The sequence below is a fragment of the Lissotriton vulgaris genome, chromosome 2_1, assembly GCF_964263255.1.
Source record: "Lissotriton vulgaris chromosome 2_1, aLisVul1.2, whole genome shotgun sequence".
Lineage (NCBI taxonomy): Eukaryota > Metazoa > Chordata > Amphibia > Caudata > Salamandridae > Lissotriton > Lissotriton vulgaris.
In genome coordinates, this window is record NC_141687.1 from 265,328,023 (window position 1) to 265,341,434 (window position 13,412).

The window sequence follows — 13,412 nt, forward strand, 5'->3', positions numbered from 1 at the left end:
GAAAGGGGGGTAGTTTGGAGAAAGGGGGGTAGTTTGGAGAAAGGGGGGTAGTTTGGAGAAAGGGGGGTAGTTTGGAGAAAGGGGGTAGTTTGGAGAAAGGGGGTAGTTTGGAGAAAGGGGGGTAGTTTGGAGAAAGGGGGGTAGTTTGGAGAAAGGGGGGTAGTTTGGAGAAAAGGGGGTAGAATAGAGTGGAAAGGAGTTGAACAGCTTGGAATCAGTGGGATAAATTAAAATGGAGTGGAGTAAAGTGGACTGGGGTAGATTGGAGGGATTAGAGTGGAGTGGGTTAGAGTGGAGTGGGTTAGAGTGGAGTGGGTTAGATTGGGCTACATTGGAGTGAGGTGGATTGGGTAGATTGGAGTGGGACAGACTGAAGTGGATAGGAGTGAAGTGGGGTAGACTGGTTTAGATGGGGCAGAATGGGTATAGGAGTGGAGTGATGTAGACTGGTGTGGGGCATGGTTGACTGGGTTGGAGTAGAGTGGGTTAAATCGGGGTACAATGGGGTAGATTGTATAGTAGTGGAGTGGACTGGGTAAATTAGAAGGAGTGTAAATGAGATGGGGTGGATTAAAGTGGAGTAGATTGGAGTGGGGTAGATGAGGTAAATTGTAGTGAAGTGGGGTGACGTAGATTGGGGTACAGTGGAGAGGGATAGATTGAAGTGGAGGGGGTGGATTGTCTTTCACAAGAGTGGTGTGGGGTGAGTGGAGGGGTGTAATGTGGAGTATGCATGGTGTGGTAGTGCACTGCCCATTGGACATTTCATTTTGAATTGAAATGAGAATTACATTTGCATGGAAATACTGCACACAAACGATGTGTCCAAATGTCACCACCTAATGAACGATGTGTTTTGATCGTGTTCAAATATTTGTTTCCACTACACTTCAGAAATACAAAAAAGTGTGCTTCATTTGTACTCCTCCTGATATATCATGAAACATTTTTTTTTGTTGTGTACTTGGAAAAAAAAACATCCTAGACCCTCTCCTGTTACATGGATGCTCAGCAGGGCTGTCACGCAAATTCTCTCACTTGGAAATTGGAGTAAGAAAAGTAAACACCATGCTCCCTTGGATGAGAGAGCTTGACATTTGACCTCTGTCTATGAATGCACAGCAAATGTGCACATATGATAAAGGAAAGATTAAAGACAATACAATAGAGACTTATGTCTCACACCAAATGATTTTTTCATCATGACAATAGGTTAAGGATCCTTTGCACACAAGTAGCAGTCAACAGAACTGCATGTGCAAAGGAAATCTCTCTTCTAAAACAACTTATCGTTCTTTCAATGACTAAGGTGTAAAATCTAAAATATATACACTGGAAACTGAGATTAGAATCTAATCGGAGAATATCCCAAGTACTCAAAAATTTTCAAATGCCTTCACAATATTTATCGATGGATGAAAGTACCCAGTCAACCATACAAAATGGAACTGCTCTGGTTGTATTTCCTTACGAATCTGCCATGGAGTAATTCGTAATTGCAAGTACTGGATGGTGGATCCTTATTTGTATCTAGTTAGAATCTTTAAATTAGTCAAGCTTTTAAACTTAATGTATTCCTTGAGCTCAAAAGCAACAGCAAGGTGACAATGCAGCTAAATAGAATAAAGACTTCAAAATAAGCGAGAAACTGTGGACAGAAACTATCTTACCTTCTCAGGACTGAGGAGATTTTCCTCTTCTGCCTGCAATGGACCTGGAATCTCGCACACACACTTATTTTTCCTTCGGTTCTTTCTCTTTTGGCGCTTTTTCTCCTGTTTCAGTTCTTGCACTCTTTCTTCTTCTAAAAACTCCTCACACAGTTGCTCTAACCTACTGATGCCTTGCACTTTTTCAACAGCCATCTAGTTGTGACAAATGGGAAAAAAATGAGCAAATGTCTTGAGAACGACAAACAGAAGCAATCGAAAGATATGATTAAGCCTCTAAAGACCTGGTTAATTACGTGTAATAATAAATTGCATATTCAGAATGAATCAAAGCAGATTACTACTGTTTGAATGCAAATTTATTACTAGTCAATGTATGCAGTTAAAATGGACTTTACACACTGTACAGTCATTGATGTTTAGTTCTATATAGAGAGCATAATGATATGTGATAAACTAACAAAGAGATATTCCATGACCTACCCCACAGGAACCCATAATCTCTATGAGCCTTCCTCTACCACTAAAATCACCAAATTAAGTCCAGTTTGTGTCAGTAATGATCCAGTTATTGTTAACTCAAACTAGCATAGTCAACATAATTTTTGATAATGGCTGAAGCTGCTAAACCCAAGAGTTTAGACTGGACCAATGATAAAACAGTTATGTTAATATTGGCCTGGTTACCGTAAACAAAGCCCACACCTAACATCACACTGAAGTTAAGGGAAACTTACAGTGCAGTGTATAACAAGATCATGACAAGTCGGGTAGATTTAGTCGCTCTCATTAAGAAAGGTAGGGATAGAGAAGTCTAAACACAATAGTAAATGTACTCCAGATCTAAAGGGGAAGAAAAGATAGGGCAGACAGTCTGAGCAAGACTGGACAACTTGGGAGCTTTGGAAAAAAAAGTCAAAATTCTAAAGAAAATCCCAACGAGGATATGAAAATTTGCACAGTTTAGTTTTACATTAAACATTTTTTCAAATCACACATTCATAATATGGGGTACAGGGACATATACCAATTTGTCTGCAATCATGCAGATTTTAGTCATATGCGGATACTGGAATTTGATCCCAGGGCTTTATTTTTCCTGGTCAAAAAAGCAGTATTTGCTATAAAAGACTAAAAGCAACTCCTCATATTGGAAGGTTGGATCCAGCAGACTGTGGGCAATTAATAGGTTACCAGTTCCACTGCTCAATCATTATTGTATATTTGATTGTAATACTGCTTGTAGTGGGCACAGATAACAAATGACATCCCAGTGCAGGGCTTAACAACCAAAGTGCCTCTTGGTCCGAGATTAGACTTACATTTCAGGTATGTTCTGTATCACCCTCCACCACTTCAGCCGCAAACTTAATATCCCGTGGGTTGAGGCATTTCAAATGCAAAGAGCATGACAAGCAAATAGATGATAGAAAGCCCTGTCTTTAAGTCCTATCTGGCAGACCTGAAGATTTTGATAGGTCATTAGTAGATGGCTAAGCAAATCTCAGAGCAGACATTGACAGAAACATAGCGGAGGTAAAGAAATATGCCAATTATAAATCATACTTAATAAACATTTTAGAATGGAGTTGGGGAAAGGGGATTACAATCTTGGATGGGAACAAACCAGTTCCTCACCAGTTCAATACTGGCCCTATTCAGTGACTTGGACAAAGAAAAGTCGGAAATCCGAGGTGTTGGCAGGGTCTGAAATATGTTAGAAGATATACGGCTGGGAAAAAAACAGAAGGTGAGACTACACATCGCTGCCTTGCAAGATAACCAGCACCTCCTGACAAGTTAAGCTGATAAGAGACAGAGCAAATTCCAAAATTAATAATAGGGTGTTAACTACTCTGAACACAGATCTCAGGAACCACAAGTTTCTATGCAAGTCATAAGTAGAGGTAGGCGAGTTAATAAATGCTCAAGCCCGATGTCCATCTCTGGCTCAGTTCGACGTCCTCCAGGACTCACGAGCTATAGATGAGCTGAGCTTTTAAGCAACTTCTGACAGATGTCCGTGTTCACACTCAACAAAGTGGTGCTGTAGCGGCAAGAGGTTCTTTGGGGTGGAGGGAATGCTCGACTAACAGTAGTGTCCAGTACTGATCCTATAAACAGATTGCGCTGTGAGGGCAGCAGGTGAGATTTGGGCACATTTATCGAAAACCCCAACTTGTACAACAACTGGGTTGTCTCCTGCAGATGACACCTTCCCTGGCGACTCCGCTTTGATCAGCCAGTCGTCCAGATAGGGGAAAACCTGAATCCCCTACCTTCTGAGATGGGCTGCCACCACTGCCATCACCTCGGTGAAGACTCGAGGTGCAGTAGTAAGTCCAAACGGGAGAACCGCAAACTGATAATGTTGCGAACCCACCGTAAAAAAGGAGATACATCCTGTGCAACTTCAGGATGGGAATATGAAAAAATACGCATCCTGCAAGTCGATTGACACCATCCAATCTTCTTCCAACAGCGCCTGAAGGACCTGCGCAAGGGTGAGCATCTTGAACTTCTCTTGTTTCAGATAAAGATTCAAGATCCTGAGATCCAGGATTGGACGTAACCTGCCATCCTTCTTGGGAATCAGGAAGTACCGGGAGTAGCAGCCCCGACCCCTTTCCTGCTCTGGAACCACCTCTATCGCACCTTTTTTCAACAAGGTCAGAACTTCCTCCTGTAGGAGATGGAGAGGTACTTCCGAGCAAGCCCCTTGACAAGGAGGGTCATTTGGAGGGAATTCTCGAAAGGGAAGAGCATACCCATTTTCTACAAGATTAAGAACCCATTGTTCTGTAGTGACCGATTACCAATCCTGCAGAAAATGAGTAAGCCGACCCCCCACAGGACCAACATGAATCGGAACAGGGAATCTAGGGCTGCTTTGCTGCGGTGATAGGAGGGGAGGTAGAGGAAGAGGAGGAGGAGGGTTGACGACCACGTAGACGGCCTCTATTTTCTCCCCTATACGACTTGTACAGCGTATTTTGTTGTTGTTGCTGCTGGGGACGAGGCTGTCCATATGAATGAAATGATGATTTTCCAAATCCTCTGTACCTACAAAAGCATCCTCTAGATTGAGTCTGCAGGCCAAGTGATTTTGCAGTGGCCTTGCTATCTTTGAATCTTTCAAGAGCTGCATCAGTTTTCTTACCAAACAGTCCTGAACCATCGAATGGTAAGTCCAACAGAGTAGCCTGCACATCTGATGAAGTCTGTAGACTTCAACCAAGCACCCCTTCTCGTAGCTACTGCAGAACCCATTATCCTTGCCACCGAGTCAGCCGTATCTAGACCACTCTGAATGACTTGACGTGCAGCAGCCTGGGTATCGTCGAAAACCTCTTGAACGTTCTTCTTGTCTTCATCAGCCTGTTTAGGCAGCAACTGTTTAGAGGAATCCATCAAGGAATGGATATACCTTCCCGTCAAGCAGGTTGCATTCGTTGATATCAGCGCCATGCTCGCAGATGAAAACACCTTTTTGGCAGACTGGTCAATCCGTTTTGATTCCCTGTCAGCTGGAACTGGAGGGAAAGCCCCCGAAGACCTCGTTGAGCATGCTGCCTGAACCACTAGGCTCTCAGGCAAAGGGTGAGCAGATAAAAATTCAGGGTTACCAGGTGCCACCCTATATCTCAGTGCTATAGACCTGGAGACTGCAGGCGCAGACAAATGCTTCCTCCAAATCTCTAACACAGGTTAAAGAATTGCCTCAGTGAAAGGCAAAAAGAGGCTCAACAACTGAGGATGGTGAATGTAATACCTCAGTCAATATATTAGACTTAAACTCAGTGGTAGGGAGTGTAATGTCCAATAATTCAGCCGCCTTTCTTACAACCATGTGATAGGGGGCTACATCCTTAGACGGAGCATCCGAACCAGGAGAAAACTCCCATTCAGGGGAAACATCAAGGCCACTGGCATCCCTTAATTCAGTAAATTAGTCCTCTGAATCAGGCAGTTCCCCTTCTTCCATCTCCTTCCGATAGCGCTCCTCTTCTATGACCCTTTGGGCCTCCCTCCTGGAGCGGATCCTTGGCACAGGAGTCGACAGGATCCATAACCGACTCCGTCGGATTCCGGACTGGCGTCGAACACGGCTCCGACGGCGCCACTTGCGCCGAACAGAGGGCGCCGGTGATTTTCGGAACGGCGCCGGAGTCCTCGGCGCCGTGAAATTCCAAGACGGCGCAGCCGGAAGAAAGGGCATAAAAGGGGTCTGGGCATAAGCCTGAGGAACACCATACATAGCATTAAGGTAATGCGATGGGTCTTGACCTGGAGCCGGGAATGGATAAACTCCTGGCTTTCCCCCGAAGCCGGTGTTCCTGGAGTCGGGCCAGTCGGCGCCGATAATGGAACTTCTTCTGGCTGCTCCTGATCTTCTTGTTTAGGTTGAACTTCACTCAGATCCGGAGAATGGACCGAATCCGGAGAAGGGGCCGGCGTCTGATCGAGAGACTTCGGGTGAAACTACCTTCACTGGCGAACCCGGATTAGATTGTGAAGGAGAGACTTCAGCTCTTCTGTGACGCCGGTTCTTTATCAGAGTGATGCCTTGAAGAGTGCTTCTTCTTCTTATGTCTCTACGACAGAGTGTCCAGACGCCGACTTTGAGCCCGATCTGGACGCGGAACGAGACCTCGACCTTCTTTTACTTGCTTTCTTGTCCTTCATTTTGGCCATAAAGAGCTTGGCCTCCTTTTCTTTCAATGCCTTCGGGTTCATCTTCCTGCAGAACGAACATCCATCGACGTTGTGATCGGAAGACAAGCACCATACACTTTCTTCGTGCGGGTCAGTGATGGACATCTGCTTACCACACTCCCTGCAGGGCTTAAAACCAGATTTTCTCCCAGACATTATCAAAAGAATCAAGAGGAACAGATGAAAACATCAAGAATTACAAAGTTACTACGGAGAGTCCCAAAGAACCGTTGGCGTCGACGAAAAAAGAGAACTGACGTCATCACGCCGACGAGGCCCTATTATGGATCCAGTGACGTCCGTGGGGTCGCGAGCGGAGACGTACCCTCTGTGATGTCGTCCATGACCTCGCCGGCGTGGAGAGCTACAAAAGTTTCCGATTGGCTGCTGCTCAGGGGATATTCACAAGGTGAGGAATCCACTGGCAGATGTATCCATCAGAACCCCCACTTTCTTCTTTGAGGTTGAGTCGCACTGGTGGCACAATCCTACCAAGGTCGGAGAGGTATGTTAATATCCGTGAATGCAATGTCAATGTACGCCATAATCAATGCATGCAGATCAATGTCAATACTAGTAAAACCTAGGTCTATGAACACTATGACAAATGTACACACAATAATGAAAATGCTGGTAAATAATCAATGACCGCCATGGTATATGTAGACATAATAATGAACATAATAATGAACTTGTTATGTGGGAGAGGAATCCTCTTCCAAAAAGATTAGCCTTCTTTCTTGTTAGAGTTACCAAAAGCTCAAGTAGAGTATACTGATGATTTACAATGATTGAGTGGTAACTATAAATATCTCCCACGCAGCTACATCACTTTGTTGTGTGTTTTTCCTACTGCTCAGGGAGTACGTGTGTTAGCTTACCTCTTCCTATCTACTTGTGTGGTTAGTCTTGTTTGCACCACATTCGCCAAGACCCCAACCATCCCACCTGTTTAGCAGCGTTCCTTCCATGATCATCTTTCTGAACTATAAATTATGACTGTGAGGGTGGTTTAGCGAGATTATAGTTTCATTTGGGAAGTCTATAGGGAGATTTGGATGGGCTGCTTCGGAAGACCAAATGGAGTGCCATGAAAGCTGGACGGAATGCTAATGAATTTAAGTCAGTCTGTAAAGTAAGTACAATTTCAAAATTGCTAACATTGCAGCCCTGTCCAAGCTCTTCATAGCAATTCGAAGCCTCTTCTTGTTGAGCCCATCAATCGTCACAACCTACCTAGCCGGTAATTGCCATTAATGAAGACTGTAAATCTGCTTGTCTACTTCGAGCTTTCTCCAAGAAATACTTCCTGTGTCAGCTTGACTTACCATGTACCAGATGTATTTGCTTAAAGAACAAGTTACTTACCTTCGGTAACGATATATCTGTAAGAAACATTAGTTAGTGTTAGATTCCTTACCTTAGAATATCCCCAGGCGTCAGTCTGGATCCGGAAACTTTTGCGTAGCAGTACCCCTGCGCGTCGGTAGGCGTCGTCTGCAGGCGTCCCCTGCGGCTCCGCGTCCGTCGTCGGCGTCGTGCGCCGTGATGACGTTGCTGGAGTATATAGACGCCGCCTCCGCGCGCTGACGTCAGTTCTTTGTACACAGCTTTTCCGCGCCAGAAAACGCAGAGCCATGAGAGAACCAACACTGGTGCCATGTGAAACTAGGGCCCTGAAAGGGATGTCCTTAACCCTAGGTATCAGTTCGCAGAACGGGGAGGATGGGTGGGTTCGGTAAGGAATCTAACACTAACTAATGTTTCTTACAGATATATCGTTACCGAAGGTAAGTAACTTGTTCATCTGAAAGAAACACGTTAGTGTTAGATTCCTTACCTTAGAATAGATACCCCAGCAATACCAACCCCGGTGGTGGGTCTGCGAACCAATACATTCCTACACCAGAAAGTCCTGGAGGACAGAACGGCCAAAGAAGCCATCCCTCCGGACTTGACTGTCCAGGCAGTAGTGCCTCGCAAAGGTGTGCAGCGAGGCCCACGTAGCCGCCTGGCAAATGTCCTGCAAAGGGACTCCCCGGCCCAGGGCAGTAGTAGCCGCCGTGGCCCGAGTGGAATGGGCCCTCAGCCCAACAGGAGGCTCCTTCCGAGCCAAAGAGTAGCACGCTTTGATGCACAGAACGACCCACCGAGAGATGGTTCGTTTACATACCGCCCGTCCCTTCTTCGCACCCACGTAGCCAACAAACAGTTGGTCATCCACCCGGAACTGGCGTGTGCGATCCATATAAAATGAAAGCGCACGTTTTGGGTCCAGACGATGGAGCCGCTCTTCATCCTTTGAAGGATGCGGAGGCGGGAAGAAGGAAGGGAGGGTGATGGACTGCCCGATGTGAAAAGCAGAAACTACTTTGGGCAGGAAAGAAGGTCTAGTCCTCAGAACCACCTTGTCAGGATGAATGGACAGGAAAGGAGGTTGGACAGAAAGAGCCTGGAGCTCACTCACTCTCCTGGCAGAGGTGATGGCAACCAGGAAAGCCGTCTTCAAAGTCAGGAGGCGAAGAGGGCAAGAATGAAGGGGCTCAAAGGGAGCACACATCAGAAAGGTAAGAACCAGGTTCAAGTCCCACTGAGGCATCACGAACGGAACAGGTGGATACATGTGTGTGATGCCCTTCAAGAATCTCATTACAATCGGGGACTTGAACAAAGAAGGCTGATCAGGAAGCCTCAGAAAGGCTGAAAGGGCAGAAAGGTAGCCCTTGATAGTGCCCAGAGCAGAGCCCTGCTGGGCAAGAGAAAGAAGAAACAGAAGAACCTCTGAAAGAGGGGCAGAAAGGGGATCCACAGCCTTTGCTGTGCACCATGCCACAAATCTGTTCCACCGACAGGCGTATACCGACTTAGTGGAGGGACGCCTGGCTGCCAGAATTACATCACAGACTTCAGGAGGCAAGTCAAATGGCCTCAACCGCCGCCGCTCAATCTCCAAGCATGGAGGTGGAGACTGGACAGGTTCGGGTGGAGGACCGTCCCCTGCTGCTGCGACAGAAGGTCCTCCTGAAGGGGCAGGCGGATCGGGGGACCGACTGACATGCTGAGTAGCTCGGGATACCAGTACCTTCGAGCCCAGTCCGGAGCCACAAGGATAACTTGGGCCCGGTCGCGCCTGATCTTCTTCAGCACTCTGGGCAGAAGTGGTATAGGCGGAAAGGCGTATAACAGACCGCAACTCCACTCGCGCCGAAAGGCTTTGCCGTGCGAGTGCAGTCTTGGAAACTCCAACGCGCAGAACTGATGACATTGCGCGTTCTCTTCTGTGGCGAATAGATCTAACCAAGGCTCTCCCCATTGCAGAAAGATGCCTTGCGCCACGTCCGAGTTCAGACGCCATTCGTGATCCATCGAGCACCGACGGCTGAGTTCGTCCGCCCTGGCGTTCAGAGAGCCTGCCAGGTGTTGAACCGTCAAGGTCACGCCCTGACGTTCCAGCCACTGCCAGAGGCGCAGAGCCTCCTGGCAAAGGGTCCACGACCCCACTCCGCCCTGTTTGTTGCAGTACCACATGGCGGTGGTGTTGTCGGTGAACACCTGCACTACACTCCCGTTGACAAAGGGGAGGAATGCCTTCAGTGCCAGACGAATCGCCCGCAGCTCCAACAGGTTGATATGGAGCCGGGACTCCGCCGGAGACCAGATGCCTCTGATCTCTGCCTCTCCCAAGTGGCCACCCGAGCCCTGGAGGGACGCGTCCGTCACGACAACGTGCTCCGGTTGGGGAAGGGAGAGGGATCTACCTCTGACCCAATCGCGGTCCGTAAGCCACCACTGCAGTTGTCTCGCAGTGCCCTCCGAGATCAAGACGTGGTCGGACAAGTTGCCCTGATGCTGGGCCCACTGAAACTTCAGGTCCCACTGCAGAGCCCGCATCCGCCACCGGGCGTCATGCACCAGAAGGATGCAGGAAGCCATCAGTCCCAGCAGCCGCAGCGTCAACCTGACCGAAACCCGGGATAGCGGCTGAAAGATGGGAATCAAAGCCAGTATATCCCGGACCCGCCGTTCCGGAGGATAAACCCGAAACTGCGCCGAGTCCAGAACCGCTCCAATGAAGAGGAGCTTTTGAGAGGGACACAGGTGTGATTTCGGCACATTGATGGAGAACCCCAGGTCGTGCAAGAGGTCTGCCGTCATCTGAAGGTGGTGGACGACTGTCTGGGGCGAGCCCGCCTTCAACAACCAGTCGTCTAGGTAGGGGAAGACTGAAACCCCCAACCTGCGCAGATGGGTTGCGACCACCGCCATCACTTTTGTGAACACCCGTGGGGCGCTGGTAAGGCCGAAGGGGAGCACGATAAACTGAAAGTGCTCCTGGCCTACCGTGAACCGCAGGTAACGCCGGTGGGCCGGCAGGACGGGGATGTGAAAATAGGCATCCTGCAAGTCCAACGCTACCATCCAGTCTTGTGGGTCTAGAGCAGCCAAGACCTGAGCTAACGTCAACATCTTGAACTTCTCCTTCCGGAGGAAGCCGTTGACGTTCCTTAGATCCAAGATAGGACGTAGGCCCCCCTTGTCCTTCTTGGGTACCAGAAAGTAGTGGGAATAGCAACCACGCCCTACTTCTGGCCCAGGAACGCGCTCGATGGCCCCCTTGGCCAAGAGGGCCGTAACTTCCTCCTGCAGAAGTGTCAAGTGGTCCCCCGACACACGGTGGTTCTGCAGGGGCATGGCTGGAGGAGTGGTCTCGAAGGGGAGGGAGTAGCCCCTTCGGACGAGTTGCAGCACCCACCTGTCCGACGTGATTGTGCGCCAGTGAGCGTGGTGATGGCGAACACTGCCACCCACTGGCGTCACATGGGCCCGAAAGCACGGACTAGGAGGATTTGGAGGCAGATGCTGCGGGGGGAGGTGTGGTCTGACCCCGCCGTTGACCCCGACCGCCGCCACGGCGGTTTCCACGGCCGCCACCGCGATGAAAGGATTGTTGCGGTGCGTGGCTGGCAGCACGTGTGGAGACGCCCCTTCCTTGGCCACGAAAGGAGCGAAACGAACCCGTTTGCTTGCGCTGGGTCGAGAGACCCAAGGACTTGGCCGTGACCCTGGAGTCCTTGAAGCGTTCCAGCGCGTGGTCCGCCTTGTCACCAAAGAGGCGACAGCCATCGAACGGCATGTCCATCAGGGTATTTTGGACATCGGCCGAAAAGTTGGCGGATCTCAGCCAGGCGTGGCGACGAATCGCCACCGTCGTTGACATAGCTCTGCCCAGCGAGTCGGTCGTATCAAGACCACACCGTATTGAATATTTAGCTGCGTCTCGGCCCTCAGCCACAGCCTTGCCGAGCTTCGCCCGCACCTCCATGGGGCATTCTGGCAGCACTTCCGCGACCGTGTCCCACACAGAGTGGGTGTAGCGGCCCAAGAGGCATGCGGTGTTGCAAGACCGCAGTCCCAGACTCAGGGACGAGAAGACCTTCTTGCCATATTGGTCATACCTCTTGGATTCCCGATCGGGCGGGGCCGACGGGAATGCGGACTGGGAGGTAGAGGCCTGGATCACCAGACTCTCGGGAGTGGGATGGGCGGACAGGAATTTGGGGTCGTCCGGACATGGACGGTGGCGCCTGGCCACGTTCCAATCAACAGGCGAACCTGAGGCGGGCCTGGACCACGTGCCCAACAGAACGTCTGATAAGGCTTCGTTAAACGGCAGCAGAGGCTCCTGTGGGCATGACTGCGGTTTGAAGACCTCAGTGAGGATGTTAGGCCTCACGGCCGCGACGGGGAGCTCAAGGTGTAAGGCCTTGGCAGCCCTCATCAGCACCACTGAGTATGCAGCTCCCTCCACCGACTCCACAGAAGGAGGAGAGACAAAACCAGGGTTAGGAGAATCGTCCAGACCACTGGCATCCCCCAAATCACCTGTCCAGTCCGGGTCATACTGGCACTCGCGTGACAGAGGGTCCTCAGACCCCTCCCAACCTTCCCCGTACTCTTCATCTTCTCCATACTCGGAGTCAACGATGTAGACCGGCTCCTCGGGGTTCACAGGCCCCATCGGCGTCGAGCCCGGCGTCGATCGACGCCGGACCGACTCCGCGTCCGGATTCGGGGAAGGAATGGGGACGGCGCCGCCCGGAGCCGGCGCCGGCCGGAGCCGGCACAGGAGAACCGGCGCCGCGCGGGGCGGCGTCGGGGGCAACCCCGATGGAATCGGCGCCGAACCAGCCGGCAGGCCAGCCGGCGCCCACCCCGAAGGCCCTTGCTGCGCCGGGGTCGGAGCCGTCGGCGGCACTGGGCCCGGAGCACCCGATGGCGTCGAGCCAGGGACACCCGAACCGCCAGGGCCTCCAGACGGTAGCACTGGGCCCGAAGGCGCCGTAGGCCCTGTCTGAGAACTGAGCGCCCTCATGGCCATGAGGAACGCCTCAATCTCCTCAGGCGTCGCACCGTGCCCAGGGACCGGAGGGTATGGGGCAGGCCGCGCCGGCGACTCACGCGGAGCTGGGGGTCACCCGAACCCCCGGCCGCGTCGCGAGCGTCAGGGGGGAGTCGGGGGTATGATGACGACGCCCCGACTTCTTGTGTTTCTTACCTGATGAGCCCGACGAGTGGTGACGACTTCCGGAGCGCTCGGCGCGGCTCCGCGACCGCTCCCTCGAACGCTCCCTGGACCTCCGGCCGGACCGAGACCTCTCCTGATGCGGGGCCGACACCCGGAGCTCAAGCAGCTTGCGGGACCGCTCCCGTCTAGCCTTGTTAGTGAGGGCCCAGCAGTCGACGCAGGCGTCCACGTCGTGGTCGGGGCCCAGGCACCGGAGACAGAGTCGGTGATGGTCCGTGACCGACATCGTGCGGTCACACCCGTCACAATTCTTGAAACCAGGCATCCTACCAGGCACAAAAAGAGTTATAGAGTTGAACAAAGTTGGTCAAAAGACCAGAGTACTGCTCTTCGGATCTGCGCTTGGTGGCCCCCGGAGGCTGGCAGCTGCCCGGCTTCGACTAATGAGGTCAGAAACTTAGGTTTCATAACGGACAAAGATCTTTCCTGTACAGCTCACA

At 50.8% G+C, this 13,412-nt stretch overlaps 1 protein-coding gene across 4 annotated transcripts in view; it reads right to left on the reverse strand.

Annotated features, from left to right (window-relative positions):
* Nucleotides 1-13,412, reverse strand: part of GGNBP2 (gametogenetin binding protein 2) — a 352,328-nt gene that overhangs the window by 126,966 nt on the left and 211,950 nt on the right. For all 4 annotated transcript variants that reach the window (XM_086954908.1, XM_086954907.1, XM_086954905.1 and 1 more), the window contains one exon: nt 1,671-1,865. In XM_086954908.1, the coding sequence (XP_086811034.1) occupies nt 1,671-1,865 (195 nt within the window). The remainder of the gene's footprint in view (nt 1-1,670; nt 1,866-13,412) is intronic.